This window comes from Rhipicephalus microplus, chromosome X (assembly GCF_043290135.1).
Source record: "Rhipicephalus microplus isolate Deutch F79 chromosome X, USDA_Rmic, whole genome shotgun sequence".
In the NCBI taxonomy this organism is placed as follows: Eukaryota; Metazoa; Arthropoda; class Arachnida; order Ixodida; family Ixodidae; genus Rhipicephalus; species Rhipicephalus microplus.
Genome location: NC_134710.1, coordinates 270,514,741 through 270,534,273, shown reverse-complemented (window position 1 = coordinate 270,534,273; position 19,533 = coordinate 270,514,741). Strand labels below are relative to the sequence as shown.

General features: G+C 44.4%; 1 protein-coding gene across 2 annotated transcripts in view; it reads left to right on the top strand.

Moving 5' to 3' along the window:
* The window catches only part of LOC119161515 (protein phosphatase Mn(2+)-dependent 1K), a 37,539-nt gene extending 21,994 nt beyond the window's left edge, over window positions 1-15,545 (top strand). For both annotated transcript variants that reach the window (XM_075879098.1, XM_037414037.2), the window contains one exon: window positions 7,500-15,545. In XM_075879098.1, the coding sequence (XP_075735213.1) occupies window positions 7,500-7,766 (267 nt within the window). In that variant the 3' untranslated portion in view covers window positions 7,767-15,545. The remainder of the gene's footprint in view (window positions 1-7,499) is intronic.
* The last annotated feature ends 3,988 nt before the right edge of the window (window positions 15,546-19,533 follow it).

The window sequence follows — 19,533 nt, the reverse complement described above, 5'->3', positions numbered from 1 at the left end:
CTATGTCGTCATTGTAGCTCTAACGCATTTAAGCCTAAACAATATTAAAACATAACCATTCTTTCAATCATGCACTCTAAGAAAAAAGAATCTGCATATTCACTAAGTACTAACCGTTTACTTGTCACAAAAAGCACTAACCACCTAGTAAGTGAAAGTAGTATAATGCAGGCTCTGAAACTTGCTAGTTTGCAAAGTAGTTGGTGACTGGTGTTGACTCGAATGATTAATACATTACTAAATTGTAAGTTATTATGTGTTTATATGTGCATGTACATTGCCATATCAAAATGATTCTATTGTGAAAGTATATATAGAAGAATAAGCAAGGTGCGATTGTACACGTAGATTAATTAGTTGTCACTAATTGATTCATATAATTACCAATGCAAGTATGCATCACAGCAACATACCTAGAGGCATGAACGAATCACAGACGAGGACATGCGCACAAACGGGCACACAGAATTTCAAGACGTAGCCGGTACCTACTGTGACAGCCGTTTGAAAGCTATTTATGCTCCTATTTTAGAATAGCACACTGTGTTCTGGTTAGCAGCCGTAGAACTTCATAAAATATTGGACATTTGGTAGACATCATTGACTACCCTTCTATTTGCATGTGTGTCACCACTTAGCACAAATATTTTATTCCAAAGTAATCAACAAATACAAGGTTGGTCTAAATTTTTCTATAGGCTGTCACGATTTTTGCAAGATATACGGCGATGTTTACGAGAGATCTAGTAAGGTATGTGGCTTAGTAGTTATCTAGCAGTTACTAAGAAAGCTTTCCTGGTTAGTAACGCCAAAAGTTTCAAGCTTTACTATCTGTGGGCTATAGATGCTGCGAAGGTAGTGAATTACACTTGAAACAAATAAATACGTGCATTGCCAACTGTTTACTAACATTTTTTCCTAAGACTGTGCTGACCATGCAAATATTCTATAGGTAGCGAAAGAACTGCTTCTATGAGAATCAGTAGTGTGGTTGTACTGCACGAGATACGTGACCAAGCTACTATTCTTCAACCCTGGTAACATGTTTTGCATACTCTTGCAGTTCTTGATGCGTCTGATGACATCAGCTTTGTGGCGTTAATTCTTAGCCTGATAAAGCTATCAAGATGCCTTTTTTACATTGAGGAATGTTAGGAATGGAATTGACTTGTCCGGCCATTCCCGAAGTGGGAATGGGCTAAGTTTTGCATTCCAAGGAATTGAAAGGAATGGAGTCATGGCAAGCACCGATTCTCCGGAATTTAATTGGAATGGAATGAAAGGGCCGATTCCACAACACTGGACGTGGCTAAAGCAGTATTCAGTATGTGAGCCTTATAAAAATCCACTGTTTTTTTAGATTCTCCAGTAAAAAATTACAGACAATATGTTCAATCCTTAATTCTAAGGATTTCTGAATACAGTTTAACCCCATTGTAAGAGACAAATGGCTGCAAGAGACACGGCTCTTTTGCTCGCTTGTACGATGCTGTACAGTGCTCAGCAATTGAAATATGGTAATTGGCCTGCATGCAAGTTGACAGTTTCTTGTGTCACTGGTGAATGCTAGGGAGCCCAAGCCGGCTCATTTTGGCAATTAATTGGGAAAATGTCTTGGCCCCGCATTATGTCATATTTGACTCTGAGGCAATTAGGCAGCGCTCATGCAAAAAACTGGCATCTTCTTTGTAGGCTGACTGTCATGTTTTAATTGCTGAGCATTGTACATGAGATGCAAGAGCATTTGTAAGTACCTTTGGAATTTACAAAGGGTTGCTCTTAGCACTTTAAAGCCTTTTATTTGCGTCATCTAAACGCAGTACAAAAGTAATACATACATACATAAAAGGATATACTGTCTTCATTATATTTATGGTGGATACCGTATTTACTTGCATATGAACCCACTCGCATAATGAACCCACCCCCCACCTTGGTCCTTCAAGACGAGAAAAAAACTTTTTTTAATGTATCTGTTCATCTTATTTCGGTAAGATAGCCAGTGCCATTGACGATCAAAACAATGTTAAATCAAGCCACACAAAATAACGTAGTAAGTGTCAAAACATAGTTTCGCAACCATGCTAAACAGTTGCAAGCAGCGCGAGCGCGGATGACGTCAATCAAAATTTGAAAGTCATGTCTTTTGCGACAAAGCGCCATCTGTTGAATGCAGAAGAAACCTCTTTGCTGATAGCGCCACGCAAGCACAGCGGCACAAAAACAAAGCGGCGTGTCGTGCCAGTCATCTCGGAGGCCATAGCACCCACTTCGCTGACGGGTCGTCATGCACCTACAACATCTACCACAACGTTTGTGCATTGCCATTCGATGCTGCATTTTTGTTGTTGGCTTCATCGTTGTGAAATTTGTTAAAACACCTGCTGTGCAGGGCACGTTCGGCCGGTACGCTAGCTACACGTGATTACAAATGGCATGCACTGGAGCATGAGAGCTTAATGACACTTTGGCGTCGATCCGTGCGCTTTCGTTACGGGAGGAAACAAAACGAGCTTCGGGCTACAAAAAAGATTTGTTGCACATTTCACGGGCCAAAACAAGCAAAGCTGTCACGCAAAATTTTCGCTGTTATAACTCTTGTGTCTTTTTTCTCCTGCGTTATAAACCCTCCCCCAAATTGACGTCAACTTTTCGGGAAAAAAGGTGTGTTCATTATGCAAGTAAATAGAGTAGTTTGGTTTATGAAACATTTTTAATATTGTCTCAAAGTAGAAGTGATGCTCTATGGAAAGGCCGCAGTAGAAGGCTGTGGACCATACTACCACGGCCATGTGATAAAAAAAAAGGTGGGGCCTGTTGCATGCCGTCGAAGCGGCGTCTCGGGTCTAGTTCACCTCGCGCCTGCTCTGGCGCCAAATCGTCCCCGAAGTGCTTCCACACACATTGGTACAGGTGATCACAGGTTCGATACGTGCACGCCACCGCCCTTGCACTTTGTCCCTGGCACTTCTGTAGCCCATTGTTCGGTGCAACCGATCCAGTACATCAATGATTGGCACATGTCTCCTCGGAAGTCGGATGTTTGGCGCACACCTGATCGCCCGCCTCTATGCATTCACTGCGGAGAAGCTGATCACTTGTACCGCCAGTGCCCATATCGCCGCCTTGGGCTTCGGGGTTTCTCTGCATATTTGCCGCCACCCCGTTACAGCCAACAACCATGAGACATTGAAAACTATTTCTCCCAGCAGCATGCACCACCGTCCGCCGGGCGCCAGCGTGCTCGCCATCGCAGGGGCCATTTTCATCACCGCCCCAGCGGTATTCTACCGCACGATCTCCCAGCCCCCGCCGAGAAAACTAACCAAAGCGGCCTCTGGGGGCGGGTTCGCTGAACGTCGAAGCGCTGAAGACCTCTTATTGACGCAGAACCTTGCAGAAACTGATCCGACATCACCTTCTGCTGCACAGGATAGCCGGCTTTTACTCGACATAGCAGTGACAATCGATGGTTGTGCGTTAGTGGACACCAGCGCAGACTATCCCATACTGAGCGGGAAACTCACAACAAAGCTGAAGAAAGTAATCGCGCTGTGGCATAACTCACAGAGTCGGACAGATGGTGGTCACGTCGTTACTCCACTAGGTGCCTGCGCAACTAGAGTAGAGATTAAGAGTATACATTCGTAGCAAGCTGCCTTGTTCTATGCGAATGCTCCCGTGACGTCATTCTGAGAATTGATTTTCTTCAGGAAAATGGAGCTATCATTTATATGCAAGAGCGCTGCGTCACATTCTCAGCCCAATGAGCAATCAACGTGCAGGATGACGAATGGCATGTCGACGTACTTCGCATTTCTAAACAAAGCGGGAAAAGGCATGTCGACGTACTTCGCATTTCTAAACAAAGTGGGACGCTTCCTCCACGAGCAAATGTTCTAGTCGACGTCACATGCTGTGGTTTGGGTAATGGCGAAGTTGTGGCCGAGACAAACTTAGAACACAACATCTTGCAGCAAGGCATTTGTGTAGCTAAAAGTGTAATACACCTTCGTGATGGCCGATCTGAACTGCTCGTCACCAACTTTTGCCACGAGCATCGACTCCTTTTCCGTGGCACTTCGGTAGTGTTTGCCCACGAAGTAGTAAGCAACTGTCCCACGTCAGAACTAGTGGATACCGCACACAAATCAATGAGTAATATTGACATGTATTCTGATCCGTCTATCGATAACCAGACTTCCCTGCGAGCACTCTTGTTCGAGTTGAGGTCTTGCTTCGCAAGTTCCTTAAAAATCTGTCAGACGTCCATCACTCAACACAGGATCGTCACGTACGAGGATGCACACCCGATACACCAGCACCCTTACCGCGTGTCAGCTATAGAACGTAAAGGGATACGTACCTAAGTCCGCGAGATGCTTGACGATGGTGTTATTGAACCATCCAACAGCCTGTAGTCATCTGCAGTCGTCTTTATCAAAAAAAAAAAGAAGACGGGTCGCTACGCTTCTGCGTCGACTACTGAAAGCTTAACAACGTGACCAAAAAGATTGTGTACCCGCTGCCGCGTATCGACGATTCACTGGATAGACTTCGTCGTGCCCATTATTTCACTTCTCTCGATCTCAAAAGTGGGTACTGGCTAATCGAGGTAGTCAGCGAGACCGCAAGAAAACAGCCTTCGTGACTCCAGACAGCCTATACCAATCTCGCGTACTTCCTTTTGACCTGTGTTCAGCGCCGGCAACTTTTTTCCAGCGAATGATGGACACTGTCCTCACAGGGCTCAAGTGGCAGACTTGTCTTGTCTACCTTGATGATGTGGTGGTCTTTTCTGCCACGTTCAAGCAGCATCTTCATTGCCTGCGCAGCGTGTTGGAGGCTATCCGATCATCAGACCTCACACTAAAGCCACAGAAGTGCCACTTCGGCTATGAAAAGCTCAAATTTCTTGGAAATGTAGTTAGCGCTGAAGTGGTCCAGCCCGATTCAGACAAGCTTGCCGCTGTTGCCGAATCACCAGCTCCTGCTGATAAAAAAGCCGTCCGGCCCTTCCTTGGTTTGTGCACCTACTATCACCGGTTCATTCATGGCTTTTCACAGATAGCAGAACACCTGACTCGTCTCACAAGGGACAAAACGCCGTTTGTCTGGGAGAACAAGCAACAAGCAGCTTTTGATGAGCTGCGACAGCACATGCAATCAGCGCCTGTTCTCGCTCATTTCAACGATGATGCTGACACGGAGGTCCATACTGATGCTAGTAACATTGGTCTCGTTGCTGTGCTCGTTCAGCGTCAAGATCACACCGAAAGAGTGATAGCTTACACCAGCCTCTCTCTATCCCGTGCCGAGGGGAATTATTCCACTACAGAGAAAAAATGCCTCGCAGTCATGTGGGCGATCGCCAAGTTTCGCCCGTACCTTTATAGTCATCCCTTCAAGATAGTGACCGACCACACGCCCTCTGTTGGTTGGCAAGCCTGAGCGTCGCTTCAGGACTAGCACGGTGGAGCTTGCGGTTGCAGAAATTTGACATCACCATCATTCATAAATCAGGCCGTGAGCATTAAGACGCTGACAGACTTTCACGCGCATCTCTTCATGTTATCAGTCAGGAAGCAGAGGACGAGGAAGGTTTCCTGGGCGCCATTAGCTCATCAGACTTGAGCAAATGGCAGCGAGATGACGCAGAGATTTGTCTAATCATCGATCGTTTAGAGGGCCAGGACGCAATCATATCAAGTCGTTTATCGTGCTCATTGACGTCGTTCTGCCTGCGAGACGGTGTGCTGTACAAGAAGAACGCCCGTTCGAACTACTGTGCTTACCTCCTTGTGGTTCCTCGAGACATGCAAGACGACGTCCTCTTAGCTTGTCATGATGAACCCACATCCGGTCATCTGGGCTACTCACGGACACTTGCCAGAGTCAGTAAGAAGTACTATTGCCACAAACTTTGGGCAAGGGTCAAGAAGTTCGTCGAGGGCTGTTGGGAATGTTAGCGCCAAAAGCAACCAGCTAGTTTACTTCAGCTCATCGAAGCACCTTGTACACCGCTCGACCAAGTCGGCGTGGACATCCTCAGGCCATTTTCCCTGTCTGCAGACTGCAACAAATGGGTCATCATTGCTACCGACTATTTGACACGCTAAGCTGAGACGCAGGCGATCTCACGAGCCACGGCTTCTGAGGTAGCACATTTTTTCATGCGGCACATCGTTTTACGACACGGAGCTCTTTCCAGTATAATAACTGACAGAGGGACGGCTTTCACAGTGCAGCTTATGGACGAAGTTTTCAAACTAAGCAACACCAGACACTGAAAGACAACTGCGTACCACCCGCAAAGCAACGGACTTACCGAGCGACTGAATAAGACCCTCGCAGACATGATCGCAATGTACATCGACGGACAGCAGAAAACATGGGACCGGATCTTACCTAACCTTCGCGTATAATACCGCCGTGCAAGAGACCAGGCGATTTACGCCATTTTGGCTTCTTTACGGCCGCGAAGTGCAGATCTGCAAACTGTGCTGGACTCTATCCTACCAAGTCAAGACAACGACGATGAGTTGGCAACTGACGCCAAAGAATTCGCAGAGCGTGCTGAGGAAGCCCAGCAGCTTGCCCGACTGCACATCGGCCAGCGACTGGTCGATGTGCAGTCGCGCGAGCTGCCGGGCTTCCTCAGCACGCTCTGCGAATTCCTCAGCTCGCTCTGCACGCTCTGCGATAGTGCCTGTAGAGCACAAGAGTACAGATAGAAAAGGGCATAATGCAGTCGACCAGACTGTGCATGTGCACTGGCCCATCTCAACACAGCACTTGGACTATGCAGGTTGCGGACCATGAGCTTGTATTGCATGCCATCCAACACTCTTCACAGAGTTAGACTGTTTAACTACTTTCTATAAATGTGGAGACTGCCCTCCAGTCTGCCAGCCACCCGTCCACTTGCCAGCCACCCGTCCACTTGCCAATCCAAACAGTGGTAGCGAAGGCGTATATTGCCTTTCATAATCAATGCACCATGATTTTTCTGTACATGAATGTATGATGCAAGTTGCACTGCAGTAAAAATGATTATCATTTCGAGCAATCACTTCCCAAACAATATTCACTAATTCGTCATCCTGATAATCGAGTAGGAGGAGGATGGTTTTTAAGCAGCAAACATTTTGTTTTGTACAGTTACTCACCCAATCCTGTCAGTTAAGGCTCACTTGTTTCAAAGTGAAGTTGCAAAGTAGCTCTTTATGCTAATGGAAGTGCAACATTGGATAGGTTTAGTACAGCTTATGCAACTATACTGCAAAAAGTGCGTTCATTTTCATCCTGATTATGCTTTTTAGCATTTCACTGGTCATATAGTAATATCATGAGTACAACTAAATGCCAGTTTTTGTAGTTGAAGAGGAATGTGCATCTAATATTAGCTTACTTGAGCAGTAGAGTAATGCAGTCAGTGCATGGCTCTACACATTCCTCTTGATATGTGTGCCACTTTTTTTTTTTAATTTTTTTCCCAGGTGAAGCATGGCAAGGATGCTTTTTTGATCCTCACAACTGATGGTGTGAATTGTGCCATGTCAGACCAGGAGATTGTTGATGCCATCAACAGCTGCAGTTCACCAGCTGAAGCAGCGGGCTTTGTCACGGACCAAGCCATGCACTTCGCTTCCCAGGACAATGCTACAGCAGTTGTCATGCCGTTTGGTGCATGGGGAAAGTATCGCAACAGTGGTGGCGTGGCAAACAGTTTTGGTCGGCAGTTGCAGTTTAGTCGGAGGTTTTAGCCTTTGGTGTTCATCATAGCTCGGCATACTCACTCATGAGTACACTCACTCACACTCATTCATACTCATTTGAATGTCGTGAGTGTGAGTACTGATGAGTATGAGTAGGAGACAGTAGAACGTGAGTGAGTACTTATGAGTATGAGTAGGAGTGAGAATGGACGCGAATGAGTACTTTCAGTGTGAGTAGAAGTGAGTATGAACGTGAGTGGGTGCTCATGAGAGTGAGTAGGAGTGAGTATGAATGTGAGTGAGTACACTGAGTGTGAGTAGAATTGAGTATGAACGTGAGTATTGTGAATGTGAGTAAGAGTGAGTATGAACGTGAGTGAGTACTTTGAGTGTGAGTATGAGTGAGTATGAACGTGAGTGAGTACTCATGAGTGAGAGTAGATGTGAATTTGAACGTGAGTGAGCACTCATCAGTGTGAGTATCCGGGAGTATGAACGTGAGTGAGTATTTATCAGTGTGAGTAGGAATGAGTGAGAGCTTGTGAGTGTGAGTAGGAGTGAGTATGAACGTGAGTGAGTACCTTGAGTGTGAGAAGGAGAGAGTATGAACGTGAGTGAGAATGTGAGTGAGAACGTGAGTGAGTAGGAGTTTGAACATGAGTGAGTACTGATGAGTGTGAGTATTCGTTAGTATGAACGTGAGTGAGTATTCATGAGTGTGATTAGGAGTAAGTAGGAACGTGGGTGAGTAATCGTGAGTGTGAGTAGACTTGACTGCGAAGGTCAGTGAGTTGCTGTGAGTGTAAGTAGCAACGAGTAGGAACATGAGTGAGTTACTATGAGTGTGATAAATATTTGTAACCATCGCAACGGCGTCCTCAATATGTTGGAAATAACGGGCACTATGGCATGCAAGCTTACTAAACGTAAAAGCCTTCAGTTAGTTTGGAAACTGGGGGAGCCATCGTACATCAGATAAGGGGGGGAGCGAGGTGACCGCGCAAAACTCGAGTTGAGGGTAGCCGTCCATTTTATTGTAATTTGAATTTTCTAGGCTGAATAACTTTGAATTGCCTGTCCCTATAGCTACCGTTCTTGCTGCACTTACCTCTTGCGCCTTCAGTCTACGCGACCCGCTGATAATACATGTAAAACAAGGTCTTGAGAAGCCCTTTAACAAAAATCGCCGCGCGAGCTAGTTCGGAAAAAAGAAATGCACTGCGCAAGCGACAAAAAAAAATGCTGGAATGGCCCGCGAGAGAAAGCACATTGTGTGCGCGACGCACATTGTGCGCAGCGATTTTGCAGTTTTTATCTCTGTGTCGTCCCTCAAGTGAAGGTTGCCTTGAACGAAAACCTTAAGTGATCTCATGACCTCTCAAGCACGAAGCTGTGTGCAAACTTCGCCTTCTCAGTGCCCCATTAAGAAAAAAAAAAGAAAGCTTGGAGGACTGTTGAGCTTCGCCGTCAATAGTATAGTATGCGGTAGCGTAATCGGACCCTGTTCGTATCGCTGTTTCAATCTCTACCCTCGCTACAGTTTTCGGCAGGTTATTATGCCTTCAACAGCGCAGACAAAATATGCAATAAGAGCCTAATCACCCTTGATAATTTATTCTATCATTCACATGACACGGGCTAATACAAAAACACACATAACGCTACTCACTAATCACTGTTTCATTCGGCTGTCCGCGATAACCCTGCGTACGCACGCTGCCAATGAACGTTAACCGCGTCCGCAAATCCATAAATAAGGCCCCCTGCAATCGTCAGTGCCGGCACGGAGCCAACGAAGTCTCCGCGTGAGCGCGACCCACAGAGGAAGGAAAACATCTCCGAAGATGTGCACAATTTCTCGAATGCAAAACTGCCGTACGCAACGCATTCCATCTGAAGGCGAGGCAGAGAGGGGAGGCGGCGTCTTGACGGTCGCGCCAGGCCACAGAACACCTACCAGGGGCCGGGCGGCCGGGGTGGCCGCGGCGCCCGCCTGTCCCGCTAGTGCAGTCAGAAGGGGCTAGGGGCAGTCGAACGAACGAAGCGGCCGAGCCGGATGGCATGGCAACGTCTTGGGTTCTGGCGGGTAATCAGCGGCGGCCGTGTAGTATACTGAAGCTGTCAAGAGCGTCTCTATTTCGCGCGCGTGCGTCGTAGCCTATGAAAGCGCGTTTTGAGTGCTTGTAACATGTTACTGAGATTCTAAACGATGTCTCAGCGTCTCCTACGTGTCATGGCATACAAATGAATGTGCAGGTGCGTCTAATTGCGCTGAGTCATTGCCTGTTTGTGGAACCTACCGACCCTTAAAGTAAGTGACAATTGTTCAGCTCGATTGTTTATTGAGTAACCTGAGTACACGTAACGCTACCTCAATGTTAATATTCATCATCGGCCTGACAACGTCCACTGCAGGACAAAGGCCTCTCCCATTATCCGCCACTCAACTCGGTCCTGTGCTTGCTGCTGCCATTATGTACCCGCGAACTTCATAATCTCATCTGCCCACCGAACTTACTGTCTCCCCCTAACCCGTTTGCTTTCTCTGGAAATCCGGTCAGTTATGCTTAATGACCAGCTGTTATCCTGCCTACGCGCTACATGCCCGGCCCATGTTCATTTCTTCTTCTTGATTTCAACTATGATATCCTTAATCCCGGTTTGTTCCCTGATCCACTCTGCTCTCTTCTTGACTCTTAAGGTTACAACTACTATTTTCCTTTCCATCGCTCTCTGCGTCGTCCTCAATTTAAGCTCAACCCTCTTTGTAAGCCTCCAGGTTTCTGCTCAGTGGGTAAGTACCGGCAAGATGCAGCTGTTATATACTTTCGTCTTGAGGGGATAGTGACAATCTACCAGCCATGAGCTGAGAATGCTTGCCGAATCTTCTCCACCCCACTCTTATTCTACTAAATACTTCAGTCTCGTGGCTCGGCTCCGTAGGTACTACCTGTCCTAAGTAGACGTATATACCTTTTCCAACTTCAAGTGCACTGCCACCTATCTCGAAGCGCTGTTTTCTTTCGAGATTGTTGTTCATTACTTTCGTTTTCTGCCGGTTATTTTGTAGATTCCAAGAGAAGGAAAGCGGGAAAAGGGGAGACAAAGTTTGGTGGGCAGATGAGATTAGGAAGTTTGCGGGTATGAAGTGGCAACAGCAAGCAAAGGACTGAGTTGACTGGTGGAACAGGGGAGAGGCCTTTGTCCTGCTGTGATGATGATAAGTATGTGAATGTAAAAGTACGTGGATGAGTGCGCCTGAGTATGGGTAGGCGTAAATATGAAGGTGAATTCTTATGTGAGTGCGGAGGTGAGTGAGGGCCTATGATCTTGAGCAAGCATGAGTATGAAGGTGAGTGAGTAACTATGAGTCTTAATTGAGGTGCACGAAAAATTGAAGTACAAAATGGAGACACCTGGACACGAGACGCTATCTCGAGGTGTCTTCCTCAGTTAAAATGAATTACAATCTCGCCCAGCAGTCTGTATTTCTCTAAGAGTGTGAGTAGTCGTGAGTATGAACGTGAGCCATGAACAATGAGTGTGAGTAGGCGTGAGTATGAACGTGAGTGACTGTGAGTAGGCGTGAGTATGAACATGAGTGAGTACTCATCAGTGTGAGTAGTCGTGAGTATGAACGTGAGTGAGGGTCTAGAGTGTGAGTTGGCGTAAGTTTGAAAGTGAGTGAGTACTCATGAGTGTGAGTAGGAGTGTATAAACATGAGGGAGTACTCTAAGTATGAGTATAAGTGAGTATGAACGTGAGGGAGTACTCATGAGTATGAGTAAGAGTGAGTATGAACGTGAATGAGTAATTTCAGTGTGAGTAGAAGTGAGTTTGAACGTGAGTGAGTACTCATGAGTGTGAGTAGGAGCGAGTATGAACGTGAGTGAGTACTTTGAGTGTGAGAAGGAGTGAGTATGAACGTGAGTGAGTAGGGGTGAGTGTGGGTAGGTGTGAGTGAGTATTTTGAGTGTGAGAAAGAGTGAGTATGAACGTGAGTGAGTAGGGGTGAGTGGGGGTAGGTGTGAGTATGAATGTGAGTATTTTGAGTGTGAGAAAGAGTGAGTATGAACTTGAGTGAGTACTCTGAGTGTGACAAGGAGGGAGTATGAACATTAGTGAGTACTCATGAGTGCGAGTAGGCGTGAGTATGAACGTGAGTATGAACGTGAGTGAGGGCCTATAAGTGGGAGTAGACGTGAGTATGAACGTGAGTGAGGGTGAAGGCTGAAAAAATTGTGGTGAGTGAGTATGAGTGAGTAGTCTCTCAAAGTGCCGACCTATGGTGTTCTCAATAAAAGCTTCCTGTAGGGTGTCTGTGGTTGCTCAGGGTTTCGGCTAGATGCTCACAGAAATGTGTTCAAGGTAACTTCACATCCTGCCTTCATCTGAAGAATAGCTTACTTATTTGTGTGTCAAGTGCAATTTGCAAGGGATCATGAATGCTAATATTAGAGTTTTGAGGGCTTGTAAGTGCCACTTCTCTGATCATTGCGAGATTTCGTCAGCTTACAAACAAGGGTATATGTAGGATGACCTTAAAGCTATAAGCATGCTTTTACTTTTGTAATTGCGTAGTGGTTGCCTGTTGATTAAGAATACCTTTGTTTCACTCTAGATAACTTTTTTTGAAAAGTAGATGGCACATTCAAACTGCTTTGAAACTTCCTTGCTGAAGGAAGGAGTTGGCTGTTCACCTTGCGTGGTAGTCTCTATGAACAATTTTGATTTTCTGGCCAACTTGCCAATGTTCCTGTTATTGATCTTGTTCACTGTTGTTTACGAGGCACTAAAAAGTCAAGCATGGGCCTTAAAATACTTACAGCATCATCACGGTGCTTTGCTGAATCTATGTGCAATATCTGATATGTATGTTGTATTAGCGGTCTCCTTATAGTGAATTATATAATAACGCTATATACTTGTCCATAATTTTCTGTGGCTGTGAAGGAATAGCTGTGGATTCAAAGTATGCACAAGCATAATTAAGTGCTTCTGAAAAAAAAAAAAAAATTATCTGTATCGATTTAAGCTGGGGATGAAAGAATGGGTGTCTTAAAAGCAAAATAAGACAAAACACAACACTGAGTGTCATATTTCATTCATATATCTCTTTTTGTCATCTGCAAACTAGAAAAAATTGTTATTCTGTGGCATGTAAAAGGTACACTGACTCATTGTCTGCTCCAAAAAACAAAGGTGCTCCTCAATGCTGTTAGAAAGCTTGAGTCAATAACATTTAAGCAGAAGCTTAGTCCCGTAGTTTACCCTTCAGTGCCACAGTAAGTTATCAGCAAGTATATTCACTATCTGAAAAGATCGGGTCGCAAAAACTGGACGAATTTTTGCTTCCGGTCAGAATCTCTTCTTTTTTTACATGTGTTTAAATGATGCTTCAAATAGCATCATTAGACAAATCGGTGGTGCCATCTCTGAAGTAGAAATATTTTCCTAGAGGTGATGAAAAAGAATAAAAAATACAATGGCAGGAAAGAGAAAATAAAACCTTCCGATTAAAAAAACTCTTGAACAGGGGTCGTGTCCTCGAGCCGATGCTTGGGCAAGCAGATATGTCTTCAAGGGTAGAACTTAATTCCTTAGTGCTAGCATATCTACGCTTCGTACCCGATCCTCCATCTTAACAAAGGAGGAGGGGAGGGCAACTATGGATACAGGGGCAGCGCTGTGGCGTATTGTGTAAGTTGAAAGGGAAGAGGTGATTCCTGAATAAAAATAAAAGATGCGCAGACATTTTGTAGCGTGTGTTAAAACTTTCTGAGCCACAAAGCCGCGTTTTGTCATTGCCTTGTGTGAACTAGCTCGCTGCTGCTCACGTTTGTTTGGGCAGCAAAGGCGCCGAGCGCAGTGTGGCAAATACACGGTACTGCTTTCAGAAAATCTGCAACACTTTATTGCTTGTGTCAACACCACAAAACATATCTCACCTGCCTCCAAGTGCACCGGGAGAAACAAAACGGGCTTAATTACGCCACCGGCAAAAATACACAGTAAAGGATGCTGCTAGGTGGAAAGAAAATCTCATGCTTACCCTACGCTGTCCAAAAAGAGTCTCCCCGCGGTGTTTGAAATGTCTCAGACCGTCACACGTATCGCCACTGTCGAGGTCCTGTGCTGGGCAAGGGAGGCTAAGGTCACCCTGCTCCGTCATCGCTGTACGATTGCAGAGGACAGGAGAGACATGATCGGACATGTTGGTCGGCAGAATAAGTGAAAACCTGCGCAATGGCAACAGGCAAGCTTCAGTCTCCACAAACTCTCATTGGTTTTCTTTGTGTATGTATCATATCCAATGGATTCAAGAGCCCCTTGAGAAATATTCTTAACTGCTGGCTGCAGTGCATTGAATAAGGTAAATAAGGTATGACTGTATATCTTCCGTCTTTTGCAGGCTGGAAGTTTTACTACAGTATGTTAAGTTTGAGATCGTTAAAGTTGTGTCCTGCTACATTGAAATGCTGTGCCACTGCTTTCAGTAATTTCTTTGCAGTGTGCACGTGATTACGGTTTAATCTAACATTAACAAGCTGTCCCGTTTCGCCAATGCACCGTTTGTGACAATATGAACAATCAATCATGTAGATAACGTTTTAACTAGTGCAGGTGAAGCTAGATATTATTTGATGGGCATAATCATTTGCGGTGCTTTTAACTATCACATCATCTTGAAGGTGTTTGCAAGTCTTGTATCTTGAAGTGTGGCAGCTTGGGCTAGTTGGTATGGCATGACGATAGTTATAGCGCGAGAACAAAACGACGACACAGAGATTCGTGTCCTTCTTGTCTCTGTGTCGTCGTTTATTTCTCGCACTATAACTATCGTCTTGCATCTTAAACGAGATGTGAAATTCCTATCGTGTCGATACATGAACTTTGGTACTTCGGGAAATGCTTTTATAAGGTGCTCGTTGCTTGCCAGTATTGGATAATACTTACGAAAGACATCATTGTTTTATGTTTGCGAGTGCATATGAGTATCTAGCTATTAAATGCTGGTGGCTGGTTGGGCTGACCCTTTTAGCTTGAGTCGTTTTTTTATCTAGTTTACGTGCTTCGTTGTAGACCTTGTTTTGGGGCATTTTGTAGGTAATTTCTTTCAACTCATGTTTGTGTCAAGTTGCTTAAGTGGTGAATGTATTCATCATTATTGTTTTTTCGAGATGTTTTACTATATATTGTTACACATACGTTAGACATGTCATTGAAATGGTTTTGGTGTCCAGACCCTTTATCATTGCTTTCATTTACTTGGAGCTAATGGTAAAGCTTGTACTTGGGTCTGTGGTTATTTTTCCGTTTTTGTTTTTACCTATTACTTTATGGATACGTGAAAATTCGTAGCACTTGTTGCAAGAGTACAATTGCTTGTTAGCAAACTAAACAGCCCAGTAAACATTAATATACAGCTGAAAACAAACTGGTGTGATATTGCATTTATGTAGCTTTTTTTGTATGTGTAATGTTCAGGACCTAGACACTGGATCATCTTGTGTTGTAGAGAGTGGAGCAGCAAACTATGCTTACTTGTTTGCATGCAATTACATCGTTGCTGTAAGTCCCTGTCACATAGTCCCACATTGTGTACCTGAGTGACCCTAGCTATGTTGTGTCCTTCCTTCAACCTATACTTTTGTGGACACCAAGGACCGCTAGTCAAGAATTTTGGGTGCCCACTGTTTCATAGCCGCTCTATTGGTGAAGCACTTGCAGAAAGCAAAGACTGTGCTTTGCTTTAGTGATGCTGTTGAAAGCAGCACTGTTTGATATTACCTTTGAGTAGAATAAAGCATCCTGTGCAATTTGTACACTGTGTCAGCTGTGCAACTGTGACAGTATTTCATTTGTTTGGTTGCACCTGCATTGTGATTTCACAGATGTTTTCTGTCATGGAGGCTTGCTTTGAATGCCTTGAACCTCAAGTATTCCTGTGTATGTGATAGCACTGTATATGTGATAGCACTGAAACTTTGGTATAATGAGCCCAGATATAACAAAACATTGGTCATAACGAAGTAAATGAACAATGCTCTTGCAATAGCTACAGTTTTAAGAAAATCTTTTCATAAGAAATGTTTTGATGTAACAAACTTATTTTTGTGCAATGTTTAACTTCATTATAATCAGGTTTGAGTGTAGTTGCCTGCTCCCACAGTTGCCCAGAAGAGAGATAGAACATCCCATAGAGCATTAAATGCACTGTTACAGGTGACTGCTTTCTGATTCACAGACTGCCTATAACATTGAGTTCTGGAATCTTGACTTCAATGCAAAAAAAAAAAAAAAAAAAGTTTAATTTGCTCATTTTTGAAGCTCATGTTCTGAGTAAAAACATTGTGAGACTGAGCAGGTGTAAAAAAATTGACAGGTGCTTTGTTTTCAATTAAACTTGCAGCTCATTAGTGTCCAGCCATCATCATTTGTGAGCAGCAGCACTTCTACACATTATATAGCAGAAGTGTATGCAGAGCATAGCAATGTTAGAAATTATGTGTTATTTCAACATGTGCTATCGTGAGCAATATGAGCTCGAACACGCGAATGCGGGGCGTATAGCCTCGAATCCTACTTCGGCTGATTCGCAGCGGCCGCTTTGAGAAACAAAGTGGAAAGGACCGTGCACTTCTCCTTGCTGTTTACACTCCCGCCTCGTTATTGTTGCTGCAAAATGCAGTTTATAGCATATATCTGGCTGCTAGCGGTTACGTGCACAGCCGTAACCAATTAGGCTATGCAGCCATAAAAATATTGACTGTGACGTAGTCTGCAGTGATGCACAGGCCATGCTTTTATTGTATCTAGATGGTGTTTGCTGAGTATTTTAATGCGTAGCTTTCACTTTTGTTTTTGATGCATTTTCTTTAGGTGTTATTATTGCGGCCAATGGCACGCGATCACATGCCGTTTCACAGCAACAATCACGCGGGACTGTCAACAGTCAGCGGAAGACCGCCCTCCTTTTCCCCTTTTCTTTTGGCAGCGCCATCCACGTATCGCATTATCTCGGTTTGAGGCCATTTGCCACAAGCTCGCGTGTTCGAACTCGTAATGCTCACGATAGTACATACTATATTTTTTGTAAAGAGCATGCTGCTGTAAGTAGTTCCTAATACTAAATTTCAGCACCCTTCGATATACTGAGATTCAGTATTGTGTACAACAATGATTTCCTAAGTAATGCTGCCACTAGTTCACATGCAAGTCAAGGTCATTCTGATTTAAAGTTAAGCTTCAATATGCAGTTGTCATCTTTCCCCTATTTTTGTCCTTGTTAATCTTTGTTCTTAAACTAGGTGGTTTCACACATTATTGATTTTATTATTCTTTTTTTCAACACTTATATTTATCATTCTTTTTTTCAACACTCATACGTACCTCACTCAGTGGAAAAGCAATACAGTGCCTTCACCACAAAAGTATGATGCTAACCAATTTCCTTTTTACTCTAGTTGTATTAAAACCTCTAACGTGTCATTAGATGTTTAATGTAGAAAACGCATATCTTGCTTGGAGATAAAGGATTGAATATTCCATATTTTGAACTAGTGATCCATAGAAGTCACCATGAAAGCTAAATCATTTACCTTTGAGTAGCACCTTTTGGCTAAAATTGAAGAATTCAAATCGTGTTTCATTTGTACATGGTAATCACCAAAAGATATTGTTACGGTTAAAGTCGAAAGGTGTTTATTAGCCGGGCAAGGATGATGGTCGAGTAATGATGGTGTCGGTAGGCTGCACCAGTTCACGTCTTCCTCTTTTTCTGCTCTCTAGGCTCATACCCGTTGCAATATGTTTGTATTGTGGCATCTGTGTACTAGTATTTGTTCAGTAGAAGTTAAGTGCCTAGTATCTGATGTGTTCCTTTTTGGTTATAATTTACTGCTGCCTTGCAGTGTCAGTAGGTCGAAGCGTACTGCCATTGTTCTGCAGGCATATGCAGGTTGATGGCTGCTACAGCGCAGTCCCTGTACTTTTGATAAGCATGGAAACGCAGTTTCACTTTTCGCAACGCTGCTTCAATGAGCATAAAATGCAGGAGTGCCCATGCTCTGTTGAACATGTCACCCGCATTAATGCATGAAGCTCTGATCGCCGAAATTATTCTGGATTCCCCTCTGTTTTACATGTTTTACATGCCTTATAAGCATAACTTTGTTTTGGCACTTATGTCGAATTCCACTGCGAGAACAAGAGCGCTCAAAAGCACGCTGAGAGTGCTCTCTTCGGAGCCAGCATGTTTCAATGCTCGAACAGGTACATGAACACTGTCATTCATTAGTAGAGCAAGAGTGCTTTCGCTGCGCCGAGAGCACTGAAGTTTGCAGGGCTCTCGCCTGAAAAGCGGAGTAGGCTCAGTACGACGAATCGCGTGGCCTTTGAACATCACACTCTCTGAAATCTTCAACCAGCGAGTGCAGCGGCAACGGTAGCAACCATGTGTAGTTTGAAAACGGGTGGCGACATCGACAGCTGAACGTCTAATTAATACGTCATTATCCTCTGTATTAAGATTATGAAGAACAAGTGGCTGACCGATTTCACATCTATTTTGCTGCTGCCCCACAGAGAATGTTAGGACTCGGAATGGTTTCAATCACATGGTCTCCCCACTCGTCACCCTCTCATTCGGGAGCGTGCCACATTCCAGTGGCACGCACCCGATGCTCTGCCTCCCACTGCTCACTGCCCTGCCCCTCTACTCCTGTTCTCTCAATGGAATTCGCCATTATAATTCCCAGAATTTATATTACCGTTGCACTCGAGAGGGACACTGGTGAGAAACACTGAGTTAACTGATCTACCTAGTATTTCAGAGATTTATTGTAATTATTGCAGTTTCATACTAGATCTCTCTGAAGAAAAAATTGGGGCATAATTAATATTTCTCAGTTGCAGTTTTGTAGCTTAGCCTGTGTTTTTTTAGATATTACCTTAAAGGGTTTTGTGTCAATTTATAAATTGTATATATATATATATAGAAAAGCTCATGGATTGGACCTTTGTAAATTCAGAACATCTGATTATTTTGACGTGTTCCCTGGTCCCTAAAACCCTGGATTCAGTCACATTTGGCCACAACCCAGTTAATTCAGATGATTCGTTGAGTGCACCAACCACGAAGTGCTTCAAACAGGTGAATCAAAGCAGCTAATCAGTGTTAGCAGACACCTGACTTCATGTCACTTTAACTTGATGCAATGCGCATGCAATATTACAACTCTAGTATAGACGTCAGACTCTGGAGTTCTGCGAACACTCAGCGCCGCTTGTCGACGCAGTTTTGGGTAGTGCAAACCCCGACTTCATTGCACAGTTTGCTGCGCAGCCAGGTACAACTACAGCGTACAAAACAACGATTGGGCTAAATATTAGATGTATTTTCGCATTGAACACTCAGAAAAAGAGCGACGTATTTCTCGCCGCTAGTCGGACACGTTACCGAACCGCCGTGAAGTGCTTGCTGGTTCACTTGCGCCTGAACGACGGCGAAAACGAGCAGACGCAATAGCTCCGCGCTTCGAAAAAATACCCCAGTCTGCACTGCTGTTGCGTTGGGAATTGCCACGGACGTAGATTACTTCAGTTTTATGATTTCCGTAGCTTTCGCAAAGCAGAATCGCGTGTGCGCTTAATACAAGCCGTTGCGAACGTGTTGGGTATGCGAATACTCGCGTTCACCGTAGCCGTTCGCTTGACTAAGTGTGATAATGTTGGTCTCCTGTTATTGACAGGTGACGCCCGGCCGCGATAAACATCGCACATGCTGCGACCACCGATCTGAAGTTATCACCA